At 46.3% G+C, this 26,907-nt stretch overlaps 1 protein-coding gene across 1 annotated transcript in view; it reads left to right on the top strand.

Moving 5' to 3' along the window:
* Window positions 1-3,489: 3,489 nt before the first annotated feature.
* The window catches only part of ALK (ALK receptor tyrosine kinase), a 1,279,208-nt gene continuing 1,255,790 nt past the window's right edge, over window positions 3,490-26,907 (top strand). The window contains exon 1 of the mRNA XM_073671793.1: window positions 3,490-4,720. Within this exon, the coding sequence (XP_073527894.1) occupies window positions 3,979-4,720 (742 nt within the window). The 5' untranslated portion in view covers window positions 3,490-3,978. The remainder of the gene's footprint in view (window positions 4,721-26,907) is intronic.

The raw sequence follows: 26,907 nt of genomic DNA, 5'->3' as shown, positions 1-26,907 counted from the left end.
GAGGAAGCTCACTGTATACAGAGATACATGATAAGGTTTTGTCTGCAACCACCACTAGGGGGAGCTCCCTGTATACAGAGATACATGATAAGATCTGTCTGCAGTCACCACTAGGGGGAGCTCCCTGTATACATAGATACATGATAAGATGCTGTTTGCAGCCACCACTAGGGGGAGCTCCCTGTATACAGAGATACATGATAAGGTTCTGTCTGCAACCACCAATAGTGGAGCTCCCTGTATACAGAGAGATACATGATAAGATTCTGTCTGCAGCCACCACTAGGAGGAGCTCCCTGTAAACAGAGATACATGATAAGATTCTGCCTGCAGCCACCACTAGGGGAGCTCACTGTATACAGAGATACATGATAAGGTTCTGTCTGCAACCTCCAATAGGGGGAGCTCCCTGTATACAGAGATACATGATTAGATTCTGTCTGTAGTCACCACTAGGGGGAGCTCCCTGTATACAGAGAGATACATGATAAGACTCTGTCTGCAGTTTCCACTTGGGGGAGCTGCCTGTATACAGAGATACATGATCAGATCCTGTCTGCAGTCACCACTAGGGGGAGCTCCCTGTATACAGGGATACATGATAAGATTCTGTCTGCAGTCAACACTAAGGGGAGCTCCCTGTATACAGAGATACATGATCAGATCCTGTCTGCAGTTAACACTAGAGGGAGCTCCCTGTATACAGAGATATATGATAAGATTCTGTCTGCAGCCACCACTAGGGGGAGCTCCCTGTATAGATTGATACATGATAAGATTCTATCTGCAGCCACCAGTAGGGGGAGCTCCCTGTATACAGAGATACATGATAAGATTCTGTCTGCAACCACCACTAGGGGGAGATGCCTGTATACAGAGATACATGATAAGATCCTGTCTGCAGCCACCACTAGGGGGAGCTCCCTGTATACAGAGATACATGATAAGATTCTGTCTGCAGCCTCCACTAGGTGGAGCTCCCTGTATACAGAGATACATGATAAGATTCTGTCTGGAGTCACCACTAGGGGGAGCTCCCTGTATACAGAGATACATGATCAGATCCTGTCTGCAGTCAACACTAGAGGGAGCTCCCTGTATACAGAGATGCATGCTAAGATTCTGTCTGCAGCCACCACTAGGGGGAGCTCCCTGTATACATTGATACATGATAAGATTCTATCTGCAGCCACCAGTAGGGGGAGCTCCCTGTATACAGAGATACATGATAAGATCCTGTCTGCAGCCACCACTAGGGGGAGCTCCCTGTTTACAGAGATACAGGATAAGATTCTGTCTGCAGCCACCACTAGGGGGAGCTCTCTGTATAGAGAGATACATGATAAGATTCTGTCTGCAGTCACCACTAGGGGGAGCTCCCTGTATACAGAGATACAGGATAAGATTCTGCCTGCAGCCACCACTAGGGGGAGCTCCCTGCATACAGAGATACATGATAAGATCCTGTCTGCAGCCACCACTAGGAGGAGCTCCCTGTATACAGAGATACATGATAAGATTCTGCCTGCAGCCACCACTAGGGGGAGCTCCCTGTATACAGAGATACATGATAAGATTCTGTCTGCAGCCACCACTAGGGGGAGCTCCCTGTATACAAATTGTAGACCTTGTGCACGGGCCAAAGAGAAACCTAGAACTGCAACCACTCAATCCAATTCTCAGGTGTATGATGCATTCCTTGTCGTTTTGGATGTGACAATCTATTTCAGCAGCAGTCGGAGGTAAGACAGCCCCATGAGTATTTAATAATATCAGTATCGGTAAAGATATTTATGAGCAGGTAAGGAAGTCCGCGCTCCACACCTGTCAATTCCAGAACACTCATCTTTGGAAGATTTCAGGGTGGATGCTCCGGAGATAATTATTCCTAATTACTGATGTTAATGAGCAGGTGCTCCATCTGTACGACACTGATCACATCGCTGTGGAGTGTGGAGTGAGTATCGCTTGCAGATGAATATTCATATATTGGCTCAGATTTTCTGTTATTATCCAGATCACAGGTCGTGTCGTCTCTCTAATTCAGAAGCTTCCTCCTTTGTCAGCCAGTTTACTTCATCCTTGACCTCTTCTTGGAAGCAGAAACCATTGAAAGAGCAGCGGATTCATCATCTGGTCACATAGTCACCCGGCTTCATGGACGTGCATAGCCCCTTCTGCCTCCTATTGGGGTTCACACTGAATTCACTGCAGAGACCGAGTCCTGACAGATCCGTCCACGTGGAGGTTTATGGCGCTAAGTAAATATGCACATCAATTAATAGAAGAGTCTTTACGGTCAAGGTGAAAATGTCCTTACGTTTTATAGGAAATCATTTATTTTCAGAAAATGCCGCATTTTTTTTTTTCTTCCAAGAGTATTAATGGTAGAAAATGTGGATCTCATTCTGCTCACCTTAATCCAATGTGCACATAGCTCAGCACACATCACCGTTACTTAAAGGGATTTTACAGTAATTGCAGATGTATGGTAAAAAGTAGCACACAAAGCAACATTACTTAGCACAAGCAGTTTAATGCGCTGCGTAAATAACATCGGTGCACCGTGCTGCCGCCGCAGCGCTGCTTCGCAGATTGAGATTTCTGTATGTAAATGAGTCCGTATATTATGATATTATCTGGATTAATTTCTATGCAAATTTCCACCAGTTTCATCTAGCTCCGCCCATCATGCTAACTCCACCCACTAAAAAAAAGTAGTGAGAGCGGCAGAAAAGTTTTATAAAGTTGCAAATTTAGGTTGGGGGGGGGGGGACGATAGGTAATTTTTTGAAAAATAAAAATAAATAAAAAGGAATTTTGCTTTAAATTCTCACCATTTGAAAATCTCTGTTTGCTGTCAATCATCCACACCCTGAAATGTACAGGTAGCAATGCCCCCCCCCCCCAGCCCCATATGTGTCGCCTGCAGCCATTGGTGTACGCCACCGATTTTTATTATTCTTACACTAGAAGATAATGCAAATTGCCTACAGGTTGCACAATTTTGCAACCCCTTAAAGTCCATGTTAATCGTACCCCACTCCGAACACTGGAACCTCACAGTCCCATTATGGTCCTAGTGCATTATTTCCCATTAATTGCATTAAAAATCTAAAAAGAAGCAACTTTCCCGGGAAGTCCCTTTAAGCAGTAAAAGTCAATGGATTTTACCCTGAGTCTAGCATTAAATGTGGATTTTAGTTAGAATTTGTTGCAAACTTTCTACAGTCACTTGATACAGAAACCACGTAAATGATCAGTGACAGCAATAAGTGACAGCCACCTCCTGTCAGGCAGCAGATATTTAACAAGATGGAGTTTTCTCCAGTGTGAGCATCCAAGAAGACAAACCCTGTCCATGCTCATCTCATACTACTGACTGGATGCCAGACAGATCCATCACAGCCTGAGCATGATCTCCTGCATCTCTGCAGGTCACTCCTGATTGGGCATGCACTTGGAGCTGCCCAGTTTGACATCACCTGTGCCATCTGATGCCTACATGCTGGTGGTTGGAGGGAGCAGCATCTCTAAGAAGAAGGCAGAGACTGCTGGATAGTGGATGAGTTCTGCAGCTCTTCCAGATGGTGGCAGTGAGATGCTGTCACTAAGCTGCAGCAAGAAGAACATTACATTGGGGAAGACCCAGGAATCCTGAATCTGCTCAGCACTTTCAGAAAAGAGCAGTGCTAGTGTACTACTACTACAAGACAGACAGCATGCCAGTCTGCTAAGAGCATCCCTGCCCTGCAGAAGAGGACCTGGAGGTCTTCTGGATACCTTCAGATGCTGTCAGGCTCAGGAACATGAGTAGACAGCTGTATTTTAGGATGTAACAATCCAGGAACACCTCATCCAGGATCCATATGAAGACTCATGTAATCTCCAGTCATCACCCATAGAAGGGAGAAGATACCAGGAGGTCGACAACTTAGTAGCAGCTCATTGTGAAGACTCCAATCTTTGCAGATCAGTATGAGACCCCAGGAGTGTCACCTGTCAATCTTGGCTCTTGTGTTGTATGCTTTAGGGTGCTGCTCATCTCAGGAGAAAAGCTCAAGCCCAAGAGCTTCTAGTCGGGCACATCAAGGTCCAAGGGAGCCCGGATTCACCAGGATTAAGAGGAAAAACCTAGCTGTTGACTTTGTCATCCCTGCAGCTTTTAGGAACTCCTTGAGGGATTTGCTGGGTCTGTTTCCTGCAGGGTCAGTAAGCATCAACTTCCAGGCGACCTCCAGCCTGGTCCTAGACTGTGGTCCTCTGGTGGAGTCCTTGGCTGATCGTTCTGCTGGACCTCAACAGTATGGGCATCTGAAGAAGGAGCAGCTGTTGGCCAGACCTCAGCCGGCACCGCTGTCCAAGGTGCTGAAAGCTGGGACCCTGAAAAGTCTACGCAGATCCAAGCAGCTTCTGGTGGAAGTAGGGGGAGATCTTGTGAGGGATGGATGTGGGGTCGGCTGGGAACCAAGGACCTTGGAGGATGGTAAGAACCTGAGCAATGAAGGGCAAAGAGAAGACCTTCCAAGTTCTGTTCTCAAGAGGAGGCTGGAGTTCAACCTGACCGAGTTGTTCAGCTGGTGGCTGGAGTCTAAGGAGGGCAGGCTGAGGATTAGACTCATGCCTCAAAGATCTGCATCCTTCCCTGGCAGAGAGGAAACCTTATCTGCAGCCCTTGGAGCATCTCAGCCAAGATTAATGTTCCAGATCCTGCGCAAGGGTAAGCGACACCTTCATATGTCTCAGCAGAAGATTTATCTCAACTATTGCATGGTGCACACACCAGCAGACATGGAGTGCCAGGGATAGGGCTGACCTCTGCTTCATGCTTGTGCTGTCATATAAGATATGAATAACACTCAATATAACTTCTACTTTATAAATGTCGCAGGCTCTAAGAAATGTCACAAGTAAGAAACTAAGAAATTGCCAGATTTATAATTGTAGTTATTTTTTGCATGTACCCGATATTGCTGTAATTGCATGATCCAAGATTTACTCCATCTACTCATTCATTCGTTTCCCTTTGTTTATTCTTTTCCTTCTTTTCCTTCTTCTCCTCCTCTTCTTCCTCTTTTTTACCTCTGCTTCTTGTTCTTATTTCTCTCCTCTTTTTGGTTCCATTCCTCTCCTTCTTGCCATTTTCCTTCTCTGATTCTTTCTCGCTCAACAGTGTTATCCTTTTCTCATTCTTCTCCTTCTCCTAGTTTATGTCCTTCACATTTCCATGCTGCTTCTTCCTTTTTCCTATTCTTCTCTATCTCCTTTCTTTTTCTTCCCTTCTTTCTTCTTCTTCCTCTCTTTCTTCCCCTCTTTCTTCTTCCTCCCTTCTTTCCTCTTTCCCTCATTCTTCTTCTTTTCTCCTTCTTTCCATTCCTGTGTTCCTCCTTTTTCTTCTTCCCATTCTTTGCCCCTTCTTCTTCCACATATACATCTTCATCTTTTTTTAATTGTACTTTATTTTCCCATTCTTCTCATTTTCTTCCTTCTTTTTCTTCTTCTCCTTCCTTTTCCAGTCCTTCTCCTGGTCCTCCTTATTCTTATCTTTCTCTGTGTCTTTAACCTTCTCCTTTACCATATTCTATTATGAGTTTACCATACTCACACTCTATAAGTAGCAAAGAGTTAATAATAATGACTTGGGAAGAGGTTCACAGACATTCACTACATGGGGTGTATCACTCAGTCGGGTAGCACCATGCAGCCCCATGTAGCACCATACACCCCATGTAGCACCATACACCCCATGTAGCACCATACACCCCCATGTAGCACCATACACCCCCATGTAGCACCATGCAGCCCCATGTAGAACCATGCAGCACTATGTAGCACCATACACACCCATGTAGCATCATACACCCCCATGTAGCACCATACACCCCCATGTAGCACCATGCAGCCCCATGTAGCACCATACACCCCATGTAGCACCATACACCCCCATGTAGCACCATGCAGCCCCATGTAGAACCATGCAGCACTATGTAGCACCATACACACCCATGTAGCATCATACACCCCCATGTAGCACCATGCAGCCCCATGTAGCACCATACACCCCCATGTAGCACCATGCAGCCCCATGTAGCACCATACACCCACATGTAGCACCATGCAGCCCTACGTAGCACCATGCAGCACCATGTAGCATCATACACCCCCATGTAGCACCATGCAGCCCAATTTAGCACCATGCAGCCCCATTTAGCACCATGTAGCATCATATAGCTCCATGCAGCATCATGTAGTACCATGTAGCACCATATACCCCCATATGGCACCATACACCCCCATATAGCACCATACACCCCCAGGTAGTACCATGTAGCATCATACACCCCATGTAGCACCATACACCCCATGTAGCACCATACATCCCATGAAACACCATGCACCCCATGTAGCACCATGCACCCCATGTAGCACCATACACCCCATGTAGCACCATACACCCCATGCAGCACCATACACCCCATGTAGCACCATACACCCCATGTAGCACTATACACACCATGCAGCACCATACGCCCCATGTAGCACCATACACACCATGCAGCACCATACACCCCATGTAGCACCATACACACCATGTAGCACCATACACACCATACACACCATGTAGCACCATACACACCATGTAGCACCATACACCCCATGTAGCACCATACACCTCCATGTAGCACCATGCACCTCCATGTAGCACCATGCACCCCCATGTAGCACCATACATCCCATGTAGCACCATACTTCCCATGTAGCACCATGCACCTCCATGTAGCACCATACACCCCATGTAGCACCATACACCCCCATGTAGCACAATACACCCCATGTAGCATCTTACACCCCATGTAGCACCATGCACCTCCATGTAGCACCATACACTCCATGTAGCACCATACACCCCATGTAGCACCATACACCCCATGTAGCACCATAAACCCCCATGTAGCACCATACTCCCCATGTAGCACCATGCACCTCCATGTAGCACCATACACCCCATGTAGCACCATACACCCCCATGTAGCACAATACACCCCATGTAGCACCATACACCCCATGTAGCACCATGCACCTCCATGTAGCACCATACACTCCATGTAGCACCATACACCCCATGTAGCACCATACACCCCATGCAGCACCATACACTCCATGTAGCACGATACACCCCATGTAGCACCATACGCCCCCATGTAGCACCATACTCCCCATGTAGCACCATACACCCCATGTAGCACCATACTCCCCATGTAGCACCATACTCCCCATGTAGCACCATACACCCCATGTAGCACCATACGCCCCCATGTAGCACCATACACCCCATGTAGCACCATACACCCCATGTAGCACCATACACTCCATATAGCACCATACACCCCCATGTAGCACCATGTAGCACCATACACCCCATGTAGCACCATACACCCCATGTAGCACCATACACCCCCATGTAGCACCATACACCCCATGTAGCACCATACGTCCCATGTAGCACCATACGTCCCATGTAGCACCATACTCCCCATGTAGCACCATACGCCCCATGTAGCACCATACTCCCCATGTAGCACCATACATCCCATGTAGCACCATACACCCCATGTAGCACCATACTCCCCATGTAGCACCATACTCCCCATGTAGCACCATACACCCCATGTAGCACCATACACCCCATGTAGCACCATACTCCCCATGTAGCACCATACACCCCTTGTAGCACCATACTCCCCATGTAGCACCATACTCCCCATGTAGCACCATGTAGCACCATACACCCCATGTAGCACCATACTCCCCATGTAGCACCATACTCCCCATGTAGCACCATACACCCCATGTAGCACCATACACCCCATGTAGCACCATACGCCCCCATGTAGCACCATACACCCCTTGTAGCACCATACACCCCATGTAGCACCATACACTCCATGTAGCACCATACACCCCCATGTAGCACCACGTAGCACCATACACCCCATGTAGCACCATACACCCCATGTAGCACCATACACCCCCATGTAGCACCATGTAGCACCATACACCCCATGTAGCACCATACACCCCATGTAGCACCATACTCCCCATGTAGCACCATACACCCCATGTAGCACCATACGCCCCCATGTAGCACCATACACCCCATGTAGCACCATACACCCCATTTAGCACCATACACCCCATGTAGCACCATACACCCCCATGTAGCACCATACACCCCATGTAGCACCATACACCCCATGTAGCACCATACACTCCATGTAGCACCATACACCCCATGTAGCACCATACGCCCCCATGTAGCACCATACGCCCCCATGTAGCACCATACACCCCATGTAGCACCATACACTCCATGTAGCACCATACACCCCCATGTAGCACCATGTAGCACCATACACCCCATGTAGCACCATACACCCCATGTAGCACCATACACCCCCATGTAGCACCATGTAGCACCATACACCCCATGTAGCACCATACACCCCATGTAGCACCATACACCCCATGTAGCACCATGTAGCACCATACACCCCATGTAGCACCATACACCCCATGTAGCACCATACTCCCCATGTAGCACCATACTCCCCATGTAGCACCATACACCCCATGTAGCACCATACACCCCATGTAGCACCATACTCCCCATGTAGCACCATACTCCCCATGTAGCACCATACACCCCCATGTAGCACCATACACGCCATGTAGCACCATACACCCCATGCAGCACCATACGCCCCCATGTAGCACCATACGCCCCCATGTAGCACCATACACCCCATGTAGCACCATACACTCCATGTAGCACCATACACCCCCATGTAGCACCATACACCCCCATGTAGCACCATACACTCCATGTAGCACCATACACCCCCATGTAGCACCATACGCCCCCATGTAGCACCATACGCCCCCATGTAGCACCATACACTCCATGTAGCACCATACACCCCCATGTAGCACCATGTAGCACCATACACCCCATGTAGCACCATACACCCCCATGTAGCACCATGTAGCACCATACACCCCATGTAGCACCATACCCCCCATGTAGCACCATACGCCCCCATGTAGCACCATACACCCCATGTAGCACCATACACCCCATTTAGCACCATACACCCCATGTAGCACCATACACCCCCATGTAGCACCATACACCCCATGTAGCACCATACACTCCATGTAGCACCATACACCCCATGTAGCACCATACGCCCCCATGTAGCACCATACGCCCCCATGTAGCACCATACACCCCATGTAGCACCATACACTCTATGTAGCACCATACACCCCCATGTAGCACCATACACCCCATGTAGCACCATACACCCCATGTAGCACCATACACCCCATGTAGCACCATGTAGCACCATACACCCCATGTAGCACCATACACCCCATGTAGCACCATACACCCCATGTAGCACCATGTAGCACCATACACCCCATGTAGCACCATACGCCCCATGTAGCACCATACGCCCCATGTAGCACCATACACCCCATGTAGCACCATGTAGCACCATACACCCCATGTAGCACCATACACCCCATGTAGCACCATACACCCCATGTAGCACCATGTAGCACCATACACCCCATGTAGCACCATACGCCCATGTAGCACCATACGCCCCATGTAGCACCATACACCCCATGTAGCACCATACACCCCATGTAGCACCATGTAGCACCATACACCCCATGTAGCACCATACGCCCATGTAGCACCATACGCCCCATGTAGCACCATACACCCCATGTAGCACCATACACCCCATGGTGCACCATGTAGCACCATACACCCCATGTAGCACCATACACCCCATGTAGCACCATGTAGCACCATACACCCCATGTAGCACCATACACTCCATGTAGCACCATACACCCCCATGTAGCACCATGTAGCACCATACACCCCATGTAGCACCATACACCCCCATGTAGCACCATGTAGCACCATACACCCCATGTAGCACCATACACCCCATGTAGCACCATACACCCCATGTAGCACCATACACCCCCATGTAGCACCATACACCCCATGTAGCACCATACACTCCATGTAGCACCATACACCCCATGTAGCACCATACGCCCCCATGTAGCACCATACACCCCATGTAGCACCATACACCCCATGTAGCACCATACACTCCATGTAGCACCATACACCCCCATGTAGCACCATGTAGCACCATACGCCCCCATGTAGCACCATGTAGCACCATACTCCCCATGTAGCACCATACACCCCATGTAGCACCATACGCCCCCATGTAGCACCATACACCCCATTTAGCACCATACACCCCATGTAGCACCATACACCCCATGTAGCACCATACACCCCCATGTAGCACCATACACTCCATGTAGCACCATACACCCCATGTAGCACCATACGCCCCCATGTAGCACCATACACCCCATGTAGCACCATACACCCCATTTAGCACCATACACTCCATGTAGCACCATACACCCCCATGTAGCACCATGTAGCACCATACACCCCATGTAGCACCATACACCCCATGTAGCACCATACACCCCTATGTAGCACCATGTAGCACCATACACCCCATGTAGCACCATACACCCCATGTAGCACCATACTCCCCATGTAGCACCATACTCCCCATGTAGCACCATACACCCCATGTAGCACCATACACCCCATGTAGCACCATACACCCCCATGTAGCACCATGTAGCACCATACACCCCATGTAGCACCATACACCCCATGTAGCACCATACACCCCATGTAGCACCATGTAGCACCATACACCCCATGTAGCACCATACGCCCCATGTAGCACCATACGCCCCATGTAGCACCATACACCCCATGTAGCACCATGTAGCACCATACACCCCGTGTAGCACCATACACCCCATGTAGCACCATACACCCCATGTAGCACCGTACACCCCATGTAGCACCATGTAGCACCATACACCCCATGTAGCACCATACGCCCCATGTAGCACCATACGCACCATGTAGAACCATACACCCCATGTAGCACCATACACCCCATGTAGCACCATACACCCCATGTAGCACCATGTAGCACCATACACCCCATGTAGCACCATACACTCCATGTAGCACCATACACCCCCATGTAGCACCATACACCCCATGTAGCACCATACACCCCCATGTAGCACCATGTAGCACCATACACCCCATGTAGCACCATACACCCCATGTAGCACCATACACCCCATGTAGCACCATACTCCCCATGTAGCACCATACACCCCATGTAGCACCATACGCCCCCATGTAGCACCATACACCCCATGTAGCACCATACACCCCATGTAGCACCATACACCCCCATGTAGCACCATGTAGCACCATACACCCCATGTAGCACCATACACCCCATGTAGCACCATACACCCCCATGTAGCACCATACACCCCATGTAGCACCATGCACCTCCATGTAGCACCATACACCCCATGTAGCACCATGTAGCACCATACACCCCATGTAGCACCATACACCCCATGTAGCACCATACACCCCATGTAGCACCATACTCCCCATGTAGCACCATACTCCCCATGTAGCACCATGTAGCACCATACACCCCATGTAGCACCATACACCCCATGTAGCACCATGCACCTCCATGTAGCACCATACACCCCATGTAGCACCATGTAGCACCATACACCCCATGTAGCACCATACACCCCATGTAGCACCATACACCCCCATGTAGCACCATACACCCCATGTAGCACCATACACCCCCATGTAGCACCATGTAGCACCATACACCCCATGTAGCACCATACACCCCATGTAGCACCATACACCCCATGTAGCACCATACTCCCCATGTAGCACCATACACCCCATGTAGCACCATACGCCCCCATGTAGCACCATACACCCCATGTAGCACCATACACCCCATGTAGCACCATACACCCCCATGTAGCACCATGTAGCACCATACACCCCATGTAGCACCATACACCCCATGTAGCACCATACACCCCATGTAGCACCATACACCCCCATGTAGCACCATACACCCCATGTAGCACCATGCACCTCCATGTAGCACCATACACCCCATGTAGCACCATGTAGCACCATACACCCCATGTAGCACCATACACCCCATGTAGCACCATACACCCCATGTAGCACCATACACCCCCATGTAGCAGTGCTACCACAGTTACCTTATGTTTCCCAGAATTGAGCTGTGAATGTTTCCGTCACTTTTAGCTTCTCTGCGTTGTGTTCTGTATGATGAGGATTGTCGTCACTTATCAGAAACCTTCTGAATTTCATATGCCAGTGAAAAAGTCAGATGCAGCAGTGCTGAGCTTGTCAGGTGTAGCAGAGCTGTGTTAGGAGACGATTGTCATGATGGGCAAACACTGCAGTGTCAATGATAGAGAGATCAGCGGTTTTGAGATGAGTTTTTGGCAATAGGGACAATGAAAAGAGAAAATGTTCTCATTTTTTCAGTAATTTTACCTCTTTAGCTTTAGTTTTAATCCCGCTTTGCTTCATTTGCACATGTGATCTAGACCCTGAGCTATAGAGAAGGGTAAATGTTGTCATTTGGTGCCATTATTTTGGGTACACAAATGCCCATGCCCATATCTACCATGTATATGTATATCATGTTCTGTGCGATCAATCTAAAATCTGAAGGATGGTAATGTGACTCTGCAGCTGATGTTAAACTACAACTCCCAGCATTTCATGAATCCTGCATGCTGGGAGTTGTAGTTTCCTAACAATTGGGGAGCCACAAGTAGGAGCCCACTGGTCTATACCAGGATCATACAGTCCTTCCCCATGTGTGCAGTACTGCTCATGGCCTGTAGGGGGCACTGACAACAAGAGAATTTGCTTCGCTCTCCTGCTTATGGCAAATCCACCAACTTCAGCTCTAAGAAAATGGTCTTGGCTAAGAAAGACATAAGAGAAGACACAATGGAGGGTCGCGTCCAGGATGTGGCAGTGATGTGTCTTTCCCAGATGTCAGATTTTACCTTTATTGAGATGTTTTTTTTTACTATTGTGGGGAAAAAGTTGTAGAAAGAGTCTCATGATGTTACTTTGTTTGTCAGTGGTCGGTTTCCGTTTTTTAAACCGGAACAAAAAAAAAATTGGACAGCAAATGGATCCGATGTAAAACGGATCCTAAAGGATGGATATGACTTGTAGCACTGCCCGCACCCAGGACACTAGAGACACCGCTAGGAAAATCAGATCCATTACAAACGGATCAAGAACGGATGCAAAACGGAACCAAAATGTCCATTATTTTTTAATGCTAAACGGATGACAAACACCTTAACTAGAAGGGGCACCGCAGGCAGGACCCCCTGAGTCAGCTCATTCCTGGCTAAATAAATGACCTGTATTGATATTGTTCAGCTGTGATGTAAGGCTGAGCTGGGGTCCACATGGAGGGGGCTAAGTATGTGACCCCCCCCAATCTATTATATCCATATGACATAATCGTGCATATGGATATGGGTTGCCCCATAAGTTCTTGGCGGTGCCTGAGTTTCCATTCCTGGCCTCTGTTCTCACTGACATTATATAAGGTTCTTCTACTTCAGAGGATCCAACGCCGACTCGTGACCTCACATTTAGCCCAAACTTTTGTCTGTTATTCTATGCAATGACTGTAGGTCTAAACTCCAGGGAACCATCAAAATGGACCCATATTGGTTTATGGTGGAATCAGGGTGCTGTTTCTGCATTGACCACTAGGGGCTTTAGTCACTATAAATGTAAAACAACTCCAATGCAACTTAAAACTACATTTATTGAAATGTTTAAAGGGGTTGCCCAGATTTGGTACAAAATTTTGCAATCATTCTATGTGACTAGAGACTTGTGGATGCCCACAGTGCGCTCTGATAGGACTCTCCGGTGTCGCTGAAGAGACCGGGTGACCAGAATCATGCGATATGTATACTTCCAGCCACATTCCGACCAGTCAGAGTTGGGCGATGCCGTGCATGTCTAGTTGGAATGTGGCTGAGAGTACATATTTGTGGTCACTTGATTGCCCGCTCCCAGCGCCAGCACAGGAGAATGTCGGTAGCACCTACTGTAAGGATGATTCACATCTGCTCCAAACCTGGACAACCCCTTTAATGGATGAATAAGTGTCATAGAGTATCAAGCGGTCTGTGTGTCTTTCAGTGGGCTGATGTTTTTTTGCTCCTTGTATCAGTTCTTACGAGCCTTGCTGCATCCATTTTTCTTGTATGAGATACAAAATTCTTAACTTCTCCTGCCCAATAAACAGTAAAACATGGACAGCACATGAATGATGTGTGTATGTATGTGTGTGTATATGTATGTGTGTATATGTAGGAATGTGTGTATATATGTATGTGTGTATATATGTATGTGTGTATATTTAGGTGTGTGGTGAGTTTGATCTGTAGCATGGATCAAAGTAGGACATGTCTCATTAGGGTTGAGCGAGTATGTTGTGCCCGAGTACGCTCGGGCCGAGCTCCGAGTATTTATAGCTGCTCGGTGATATGGTTGAATCGCTCCTGTGTGCATGATTTGCAACTGTTTGACGGCTTTATTACATGTGAGGAATGTGTAAGAAATAGACATTCCTCACATGTAATAAAGCTGTCAAACAGTCGCAAATCATGCACACGGGGGGAGGGGGGTAGCGATTCAACCATATCACCGAGCAACTGTAAATACTCGGAGCTCGGCCCGAGCATACTCGGCGAAAGGGTTAATAGAACATACTCACTCAACACTAGTCTCCATTTCTTTGCAAACAATCGATCTGCAAAAATGAAAAGTTCACATGAAAAGGGTCAGGGATCCATCTGTAAAAATGTTGGATCGCGCACGTATCAGAAAAACTGATGTGAGAGCGTTCTTATTCCTGTACGCGTCTAATAGCCCGAGAGGAGTGAGTCCCATCGTGGGAGGCGCAGGGAACTGATATTAACTCACAATTTAATGGACTTTTCAACATATTTGTACTTGTGCGACAGCTTGTTCTTTTTGATCCTCCTCGATCAGTTGCTGATCTTCTGAGAACTTTTGCTGAGCGATGCGGATAAAAAAGTGAATAGACCTTGTGCTGCGCTCCCAGTTAATGCCAGAAAGGGCCCCATATAGAGCCTATATCCTAGGGGAATTAGTCCTAGGACTACATAAACCCTCAGCTACCGGACACACACGTTACTGGAGGCTTAGGGTCTGTGACCACATGTCACAATATGCCATCGTTTCATGTGCTGCCCCCCTCGTAATGACTAAATCAGTCACAAGAGTTGAGAGGGTTCAGGATATAACTTTCTTGGTTGCAGCTTCAAGGATCTACGGGGATTTAGTTGTCTTGGAGTATGCATGGTGACAGTCAGTGAGCTGCTGGTGGAAATGAGTCTGTTCAAGGACATGAATTGAAATTGAGTATGCAAGGAAACAATATGCTTGTTGGCATTAGTTGGAACCATAGGCGGATTATAATGAGGGCAATCTGGGCTACCACCTGGGGCCCCAAACCTCTAGGGGGCCTGGGGCTCCAGGGTGTCTATGGCCAGATTGTCCTCATTATATGAGCGGCGCCGCAGCACATATCGGCAGACAGTGGCGGGGGGGCCCCCGGACCGCTCCCCCAGCAGCAGCGCATGGCCTCTGCTTCTTCTTCGGCCGGGCCAGCACTGCAGCAGTCAACTTCCCTGTGCTGGCCCGGCTACGTCACTGCTAGGAGACACGGCCCTGTGTGCGGCCGTGTCTCCTAGCTGTGACGTCACGCAGTGCACACCCGGCCTGCAGTGTTGCACCGGAAAAGAGCAGGAGGACTGGAGCCGAGCCGGGGGATGGTGAGTGTGTGTGTGTGTGTCTGTGTGTGAGTGAGTGTGTGCGTGTGTATGTATGTGTGTGTGTGTGCAGGCAGATATCATTGTGTGATGTCTGTTTATATGTATTTTTGTGTTTCAAATGTGTTTATGCGTGTATGTATATGTCTGTATATGTTTGTGTGCGTGCGTGACTGCGTGTGTGACTGCGTGTGTGACTGCGTGCGGCCTCCTGCTGAGTATAGATGGCGCCGTGCTGCCCCCTGCTGTGTATAGATGGCACCGTGTGGCCTCCCGCTGTGTATAGATGGTGCCGTGCGGCCTCCTGCTGTGTATAGATGGCGCCGTGCGGCCTCCTGCTGTGTATAGATGGCTACGTGCGGCCTCCCGCTGTGTATAGATGGCTACGTGTGGCCTCCTGCTGTGTATAGATGGCTATGTGCGGCCTCCCGCTGTGTATAGATGGCTATGTGTGGCCTCCCGCTGTGTATAGATGGCTACGTGCGGCCTCCTGCTGTGTATAGATGGCTACGTGCGGCCTCCTGTTGTGTATAGATGGCTATGTGCGGCCTCCCGCTGTGCATAGATGGTTATGTGCGGCCTCCCGCTGTGTATAGATGGCTATGTGCGGCCCCCTGCTGTGTATAGATGGCACCGTGCGGCCTCCTGCTGTGTATAGACGGCACCGTGCGGCCTCCCGCTGTGTATAGATGGCACCGTGCGGCCTCCGGCTGTGTATAGATGGTGCTGTGCGGCCTCCTGCTGTGTATAGATGACTACGTGTGGCCTCCTGCTGTGTATTGATGGTGCCGTGCGGCCTCCTGATGTGTATAGATGGCTACGTGCGGCCTCCTGCTGTGTATAGATGGCTATTTGCGGCCTCCTACTGTGTATAGATGGCTATGTGCGGTCTCTCGGTGTGTATAGATGGCTACGTGCGGCCTCCCGCTGTGTATAGATGGCTACGCGCGGCCTCCCGCTGTGTATAGATGGCGCTGTGCGGCCCCCTGCTGTGTATAGATGGCGCCGTGCGGCCTCCTGCTGTGTATAGATGGCTACGTGCGGCCTCCTGCTGTGTATAGATGGCTATGTGCGGCCTCCTGCTGTGTATAGATGGCTACGTGCGGCCTCCTGCTGTGTATAGATGGCTACGTGCGGCCTCCCGCTGTGTATAGATGGCTACGTCTGCTCAATATTGAGTCATAGAATTAATGTAAGGCTATGTGCCCACGATGCAGAAATGCTCCGGATTTTTTTTGAGCTTTTCTGCATCTCCCTGGCAGAAAAACCGCATGCGGATTGTACATGCGGATTGTACATGCGTTTTCCTGCCAGGGACATGCGGATGTGAAGCGTTCTTCACTTGCATTTCCACATTCCGGTTGACAAGCGATTTTAGCATCACTTGGAAAGTGCTTGACAACTTGGTCACACTATATAAATCCATGCAAACAGCATGGATTTTTATAGTGTGACCGTAAAAGAATGGAAAAAAATAAATATATACTTACCTTCTGATAGCCTGCCGACGTCAGCGGTCGCGTGACCCGTCACATGACTAAATGACGTCACGGCAGGTCCTTTTCAGACCATCGCGAGCTGCCGGCAAGCCAGGACGCATTGGATAAAGACACCGGGGGCCATCAGAAGGTAAGTATAATATTTATTTTTTATTTTATTCTTTTTTTTACAGGTTCTATGGTACCCGGGTCCGGAGGAGAGTCTCCTGTCCTCCACACCCAGGTACCATCCGCACATTGAAACGCATGGATTCTGCATGTACAGATGCAGTGATGCGGATTCCATGTGTTCTAATGCAAGTCTATGACGGCGAAAGCTCCGCGCTTCCGCAAAATAATTGGTAATGCTGCGGATTTTTCCGCAATGATAATCCGCAGGGGAAATTTCCGCAGCATGTGCACAGCACATGCGGATTATCATTGGGGAACATGGCAGACCTTCTACCATGCGTTTAAGCGTTTCTGCAGCGGAATTGCCGCTGCGGAAATGCTTAAAAAACGCATTGTGGGCACAGAGCCTAAAAAAAAAAAAGTAAAATTAATATTGTGCCAAATTAATTTCACGTGAACTATCACATGATCTATCACAGGGGATCTTGCTACTGTACTCTTAATCCACCCCTGGTTGGAACCATTAAAAGTTGAGGTGCGGGGCTCTGGCATGTCTTGCACCTCTAGACTTATTTGAAGCAAGAACTTCTTTTGATGGTACCATGGACCTGCTTTGAGCTTCTGATCTTCTGGAAGTTCCTAATGGATCACATCAACGAGTCTTTGGATACATTGCGTAATTAATTTCACGGGCATTTGTTTATGTTCCATAGGACATTCCATGGTTGTCCTTTTTTACGGGGCTCTTGAAAAGACGCCAGGTCATCTGGTCATCTTATTTCACCACGTTGTGTAAATGACACCCGGCCATCAGTAGAATATACAGTTGAAACCAGAAGTTTCCATCCACTATATAAACAGACACATCTGCAGGTTTTTCTCAATATCTGACATGAAATCAGAATAAACCTTTCCCGTTTTAGGTAAATTAGGATTATACCATCATTTTTAATATTTGCCAAATGCCGGAATAATGAGAGAGAGAGAATGTTTTAAGGCATTTTTATTACTTACTACAAAGTCAAGTTTACATACACTAAGATTACTATGCCTTTGAACAATTCTGGACTGCCCATATGATGAGGTCATGTGTCTGGAAGCTTCTGATGGCAACATCTGAGTTAATTAGAGACACAACAGAGGATGTATTTTAATGCACACCTGAAACACACTGCTTCTTTGTGTAGCATCATGGGAAAGTCTAAAGACATCAGCCAAGATATCAGGAAGACAATTGTGGACTTGCACAAGTCTGGCTCATCCTTGGGTACAATTTCAAGATACCTTAAGGTGCCTTGTTCATCTGTACAAACAATTATACACAAGTACAAACAAGATGGGAATGTCCAGCCATCATACCGCTCAGGAAGTAGACGGGCTCTGTGTCCCAGAGATGAACGTGCTTTGGTCCGACATCTGCATATCAACCCAAGGACAAAAGTAAAAGACCTTGTGAAGATGATGGCGGAATCTGGTAAGATTGAGTCAATAACCACAGTGAAACGAGTACTGTATCAACATGGGCTGAAAGGCCACTCTGCCAGGAAGAAGCCATTACTCCAAAAGAAACACAAAAAAACTAATTAATGTTTGCACATGCACACAGGAACAAAGACCTTAATTTTTGGATACATGTCCTGTGGTCTGATGAAACTAAAATGGAACTTTTTGGGCATAATGACCATCTTGGAAGCCTAAGAACACCATCCCAACTGTGAAACATGGGGGTGGCAGCATCATATTGTGGGGTTGTTTTACTGCAGAAGGGACTGGTGCACTTCACAAAATAGATGGCATCATGAGAAAAGAAGATTATGTGGCAATACTGAAGCAACATCTCAAGACATCAGCCAGGAAGCTAAAGCTTGGGCCGAAATGGGTCTTCCAAATGGACAATGACCCGAAGCATACTGCCAAAATGGTAACAAAGTGGCTTAAGGATAAAAAAAAGTCAATGTTTTGGAGTGGCCATCACAAAGCCCTGATCTCAATCCTATTGAAAATTTATGGGCAAAGCTGAAAAGGCTGTGAGCAAAGCGACCTACAAACCTGGATCAGTTACACTAGTTTTGTCAGAAGGAATCGGCCCAAATTCCAACCAACTATTGTGAGAAGCTTCTGGAAGGAGATCCCAAACGTTTCACCCAAGTCATTCAGTTTAAGGGCAATGATACCAAATACTAATGAAATGGATGGAAACTTCTGACTTTATAGTAAGTAATGAAAATGCCTTAAAACCTTCTCTCTCTCTCATTATTCTGGCATTTGGCAAATATTATAAATGATGGTATAATCCTAATTGTCCTAAAACGGGAAAGGTTTATTCTGATTTCATGTCAGATATTGACAAAAATCTGCAGATGTGTCTTTTTATATAGCGTATGGAAACTTCTGGCTTCAACTGTATCAAGAGTAAATCTCAGGCAGAGCTTTATGGATTTTGCAGTTTTCATATAAAAACTGATAATGATTAGCGATTAGTTTAGTGGAACCATTAATGCAGAAGACGCTGCTAAAATAGCATTCCTGGGAAGAGGCGGAAAATGTGGGGTGAAAGGGGAGGGAAAGCTCAGCACGTCTCAGGAGGAGGTGAGATGGAGACTGACAGGGGGCACTTGTGTGAAGCAGATTGGAGAGCCGAGCTCTATGGCTGAGTGAGAAACGCTGCGCCGGAATTGGAAATAATTGGCTCAGTCTAGTGCACTGCTTATAGGATTCAATCACCATGAAGAGAAGAATGTTCCTGAACCGGACCTTTAAGACTGATTATTCCAGTACCGATTGTGATGGAAGAAACAAGAGGGAGATGAATTCATAAATTACCAGCGCTTAAGTAGTTAAGAGAAGGTTCCTGGTTATTTGTAAATAAAGATTAATCAGTGAAGAAACAAAAGATTCTACAACTTTCCCATAGACTTGGGGCGGATTCACCAGGACTGGCGTTGATACATCTGTTTTGATGCAGAGTCCGCCCTTCTTAATTAATTTGGCTCTTCTTTCTGCTGCCGCGTGCCACCACAAGAACTATTCATTGACTTCATTCTCCGCTCGGTTACATCACTTCCCACTAAGACAATTTTCAAACAGTTGGCGGGACTGATGTAAAAATGACGAGAATTGCAAAGTCTTGTATTGCAAACTGTTTGATGAATCAGCCCCTGTAGATATCATGTTCTCTGGCCCTGCAGTCAGCAGATGCAATGTATCAGTGTAGACAATGCTCTGTGAGCTAAACACAGCTGCACAGGTCTAGTTTGCTACAATGTATCAGTGTAGACAATGCTCTGTGAGCTAAACACATCAGCAGCAGCTGCAGCACAGATCTAGTTTGCTACAATGTATCAGTGCAGACAACGCTCTGTGAGCTAAACACATCAGCAGCAGCTGCAGCACAGATCTAGTTTGTTACAATGTATCAGTGCAGACAACGCTCTGTGAGCTAAACACATGAGCAGCAGCTGCACAGATCTCTCCGCTAGTTTGTTACAATGTATCAGTCTTGAGTCCAGGCAGTTTAGCTCACAGAGTGTTGCATGGAGCGGATACAATTGTATTTGCTGGGAGCAGGGCCAGTTATGTGCAGGTTTACTGCCTCTGAACAGAAACAAGATTTATCATTGGCTGACAGCAAACACTTATTGACAATGGTGAAGAACAGAGACATAAGACAGCAGAAAGTTGTATAACGTGTACAGGTACTAACAATGCTGGGAAGTTTTCTTTTTTGATTATGAGGACATCAGTGATGGAGGAAACACTATACAGACAGAGCCCCTGATTTCAGCAATGTGTCACTTACTGGGTTGTTTGCTGTAGTTTTTATAAAATCACAGTTTTATCAGCAGGAGATTATTACTAGAATGAGTAAACCTGATGGCAAGGAGTCCCCCATATTCATGAGCTCTGTGTACCTCTGCCCCCACCACTGATTTGCAGTTTTCTGCCTATGCACAGTGTACACAGAAAGCAGCCAATCAGTGGTGTGGGCGACGTTATACAGAGCTCTGCATTCAGAGCACTGCTAAATCTGTAGCAGAGAAAACTACTGGAATCAGGGTCCCTGCCCCTACATCGTGCTGCTCTCAGGTGTGGTACAATAACCTGATGACAGATTCCCTTTAAAGATAGACCATATATATTGATCACTTTGAATGTCAGTGCATGCTGGGGGTTATAGTTTTGCAACAGTAGGAGAACCACAGATTCTGAGAAGTGAGATTTCCATAGGACTGCTTCACCACTCTAGTCTGCCAGGGATAGTAGACTTTTAACCCTTAACTACTCTAGACTGCCAGGGAGAGTAGACTTTTAACCCTTAACTACTCTAGACTGCCAGGGATATTAGACATTAACCCCTTCACCACTTTAGTCCACCCGAGATTTTAGATATTGACCTTTTCACTACTGTAGACTACCAAGTATAATAGGCATTAACCCCTTCAGCATTTTAGACCACTAGGGATTTTAACCCCTAGCTACCCTAAGGCACCATAAACAATAGTCATTATCCCTATGAAAACTTTAGACTGCCAGGGACATAGAAATTAACCAAACTAGACTACTAGGAAAAAACCCAAGAGCACCCTGATCACTACTCCGACCACCAGGGATAAGAGCAAGAATTCTGTCACTAACTTCTGAAAATCATCAGACGTAGTATTTGTGTTTGCTATATAAAGTTCTTCATTTCTTTACATAGAGATGGCGATTTTCACTGTGGGGATCACCAAATTTTAAACCTCATCTTCCCCCACAATCCACAAACCCATTTTTTGCGTTCTGGGATTGTGGATGTATGTGTCTCTTACGTTTTTTTTTTCTGAAATAGCGCTACTCTTTTACTATTGGTTATGTTTGGTATTACAGCTTATTTCAAAGAAATCTAACCAAGTTGCAATTCCCTGTTACAGTCTATGGAAAAGAGTGGCGCTGTTTCTAAAAAAAAAAAAAAAGTTTTTGAATTCTGGAGAACCCCATTTCCTAGTATGAAGAATCCCTATTTCAGACCCCATTATTAGTGATGCTTCCAATATTATGCAGTTGTCGGTCTGGCTGCCCTCACTGCACTTCCCTGTACCCAGCTGCTTAGATCGATGGGATGTAAAGTTATTCGGCGAGGCCGGTTCAGCGCTCCTGAGTGACGGCCCGGTAGGTGATTTCATCTCTCCAGTTTGCATTATCAGAGCCATTAACAAATTACTTGAAAGTGTCGGGAGATTTTTCGTGTTGTCTGTAACAGGTGGCCCCATCAGTCTTCTTCCTGTACGGAGATTGTCCATTAGTGTTTGATGGATGTCACAAGCCGACACGTAAAACAAAGACAAACGCTGCTTTATTCCGGAATTAGCCGCAGATATGCAATGATGAATCATCGGAAGTGCCCAATAATGGGAGTAGTAGTCAGGAGATGCTTAAAGGATAACTCCACCTTGCGTTCATTTCCTCAGGGTCATCCCGACCCCTGCACCTCGGACATTTATGACATCATCATCCTGTTTTTGCAGATTTTTTTTGCATTTTTTTTACGTTTCTTGCAACCTGCATATCTGTAGATCTATATGTGAGATCCAACTTCTTAGAGGAAGCATTGAAACCCCGCAGAATCTGCCGCCAGGCTCATTGCAATAACAGCATACAGATGTTACAGTGGTCATCGTCTACCTGTGTAGACAGGGAGTAGAAGACCCTCCCAGCATCGGAGTTCATCTCCCCTTGTAGTCAGGGTCAGTCCTGTCATCGGAATGTACTCACTGTTAAATGTTTAATTCCTTTTGTAGTATCAGGTGTTACCCAGGATCCAAACTCAGGACTTGTAGCATGGAATCACCATTTAAATTATCTGAACAGAGATTAGTCATCGAGTAAGGGGGTCTACAGAATCCCCCAATAATCATAACAGTTACGTGAAGAAGAGTAAAAATAATCTACATATAAACATATGGAGTCATGAGCCCACAAACAATTTTTATAAAAATAGGCATGAAGGGCAGAAACACTAGCAGTGAGCCAAAGGTTGCATATTAAGTGAAAGAGAATTTTTCTCTGCCTATAGATCCAAATTATATTTTTCGTCTTTACAGGCATAAGGTACTGGCACATAGAAACCTGTCTATACAGCTGTAAATTAGAGGTTAAAAAAAGACTAAAAAATAAAAAGGTCAGACATTCTTTTTCCCTATAAATTTACTAAAGAAAATAATGAAAAACAAAATAATCTAATTTGGTATTCACTTTTTAAAAAATAATCGTTACAAGCCAGAAAACAACATGGACATATTTGGAATTCATGTAATTGTAACAACCTGTACAATATAATGAATAAAATATTTTTCTCTGCCTAAATATCCAAATGGTATTCTTCGTCTTTACAGGCATAATGTACTGGTTCATAGAGATACATCTTGATACAACTATAAATTAATGTTTAAAAAAGACTGAAAACAAAAAGTCAGACATTCTTTTTCACTATAACTTTACTAAAAAAAATAATGAAAAACAAAATAATCTAATTTGATATACACTTTTTTTAAAAAATAATCGTCACAAGCCAGAAAATAACATGGGCATAATTGAAATTCATGTAATTATAACAACCTGTACAATATACAGTAATGAATAAAATATTTTTGGACAATCAGTAAATGGCGTAAATAAAAAATAGTACAATTGTTTAATTTTTTTTACATTTATTTCTAATAAAATTTATAAATATTTCTCACATAGAGTGAAATGACCCCTAATAAAGATTACAGGTTGTCTTGCAAAAATAAAAAAGTTATGGCTGTTATGGCTCAGGATGTCCCCCACAGCTTTACTTTTGGGTCACCAGTGTTCTTTGGTGTTTCCACTCTCATGCTCATTACAATACTTTTCTTTGGCCTCGGCAGCATAGAGAGAAGTGCGCCTGCGCAGGAGCGCAATGGGGGGCGCTGTGTGGATGATATAGGAAGCGTCATCCACATGAAGCAGGGCAGGAGGACAGCGATTGAAGGAAGGGAGGAGATCAGAGACACCCATCCGACCGAACCACGTAGTCTGTGGGTGTAATAAAAGGTATTTTGTTGGGATCTGCAGAGGGGATTGGGGACTTTTACAGTCTTCTAGTACTCTGTATAGGAGGTGGTGTTGTAATGGTGGTGGCTGTGGGAAAACCCTTGTGAATTTGATTACTACTACACATTTATATCCTCACAGGCGTCCCAACATACCTCCCCTTTAAAGCTTTGTGGCCACTCACTAGGAGATCTGGGCATCCAGACTGAAGGCTTGAAATTTTGTGCCCTTAAAAAATTTGCACCATTGCCAACTGTCCATGTGCCCCCAACTGCTTACCCCATTCTACAACTCTGTGGCAGAGGATTGCTGTCACGGATGTGTCACGGGTGACAGACAGTCGCTCTGCAGTTGGTTGCAGGAGATCTCTACATTTGGCATTACAGACATCTTCTTAGAGGCGGTCTCTAGGACCCAGCGGCTACCTCCCTCAGGCTAATTAGCCCCTGGCCTGGGTGTATAAATACCTGCTGTGTTTCAGAGGGAGGTGCTGGCGATATTCATTACTACATGTGAAGGCTTTAGCAAGAGCAGTCCTCTCTGGAGCTTGAGGACGTGTGCACATTTGTCTGGATTCGTCTAAAGCTAAGCAATTTCCCCTTGTTTGTCCACCCCTGTTGTCTATAGTATTTAGTGGAGATAGCCTAGTGCTCATCTCCTCCCTTCCCTAACCTTAGCCATACGCCAGGGAAAGATAGGGCGAGGCACACGTGCAGCGATTGGTGAATAGCCAATACAGGGACGGTAGGGGAGACAGGGTGACGCTAAATCAACCAAGGAGGTCTCTTTCCCTCTTTCTTTAGGGTCTGGGCTTCCTTCCCTCTTCCCTTTGTGTTGCACTAAGTCTTTCTCACACCTTGCGTGACATTTGCCTAGACATTTACAAACTCTTCATTTTGAAGAAATCTGAGGTCTCAGGACTGATTTTTAGCCTCCGGATATCAGCAATAATTCCCAGACAGCAAGCAGAGAGCTTGAAAACAATGAAGAACTGATACAGAAAACATATTAGGAAGTTGCTGAGCTGCGTGTCCTGGGCTGACGTTCCGTACAGTATACGCTGTATACTCGTCTGCCGCTCACTGCCTGCAGATCCCTCAGTTTGCTGCGAATGGAGCGGCGCTCTGGTGGGAGAGCTGCTTTCTATCAGACCCGTGTGTTTTGGGTTTCTTTGCACACAGAGTATTACATTTTATACGGAGTAAATAAACTCTAATTATGCGCCGCTCCCCTGACACTTGTTAATAACCCTCAGTGGAGCGCCTCCGACTCTTCACATTATAAGGTTCAGTGAACTCCAATGTCATGAAAAGTAATTACCGCTCCGGGTTTAGGAGGTGAACAACGAGGTTCTAACGAGTTCATCATTGTGATACTGGACTGACAAGTCGTATTATTCATAAGTGGCGCCTGAACGTCAGCGTCAGCACAGAAGAGGCTCTTGTGGGGTTACAGGATCATATGACGTCTCTGTAGACTCTGCATATCGGACATCCTGCATGGACTAACAATGAGTCCGGAGCAGAACACATCTGATAGAATCAGCAGGACTGGAACAATACAAAGAAGTTATAAACGTTTATTACCTGCAGCTACCACCAGGGGGAGCTCCAGTGCATGTGCACAGATATTATTCAATTCAAAGGGAATGTAACAATTTCTATGCTGTGAGCTCCCTCTAGTGGTGACTGCAAGAAGTCAGAATTTGCTTATTTACTTGCTTTATTTATTTAAAGAAATTGCTTTATTTACATTAACAGAAGATTTGAAACTTTGTGCCAAAACACTAGAGCTGTGAATTATTAACCCCTTAACTGCCATGTAAAACTTCACATAATGCCGATACATTCTTTACCAGGAATATTAAATGTTACTTCATAACCTCAATTAATATTACTACTAATCTCTTCTTTACCTTAGAGGTATTAACTACTAAACAATTCTAAATTATTACGCACTTTCCTAGAGCAATGTCACTACTAAGCGCTAAACAAGTTTAGGAAAATGTAGATCTGCTCAGCAAGAAGAATGTGTAAGTAATATTGGATGTACAGAATGACTGCACCAGCAGAATAGTGAGTGCAGCTCTGGAGTATAATACAGGATGTAACTCAGGATCAGTAATGTAATGTATGTACACAGTGACTGCACCAGCAGAATAGTGAGTGCAGCTCTGGAGTATAGTACAGGATGTAACTCAGGATCAGTAATGTAATGTATGTACACAGCGACTGCACCAGCAGAATAGTGAGTGCAGCTCTGGAGTATAATACAGGAGGTAACTCAGGATCAGTAATATAATGTATGTACACAGTGACTGCACCAGCAGAAT

The sequence above is a fragment of the Phyllobates terribilis genome, unplaced genomic scaffold, assembly GCF_046119375.1.
Source record: "Phyllobates terribilis strain yellow unplaced genomic scaffold, ASM4611937v1 Scaffold_3__8_contigs__length_932513732, whole genome shotgun sequence".
Lineage (NCBI taxonomy): Eukaryota > Metazoa > Chordata > Amphibia > Anura > Dendrobatidae > Phyllobates > Phyllobates terribilis.
This window is presented reverse-complemented; position numbering and strand designations above follow the sequence as displayed.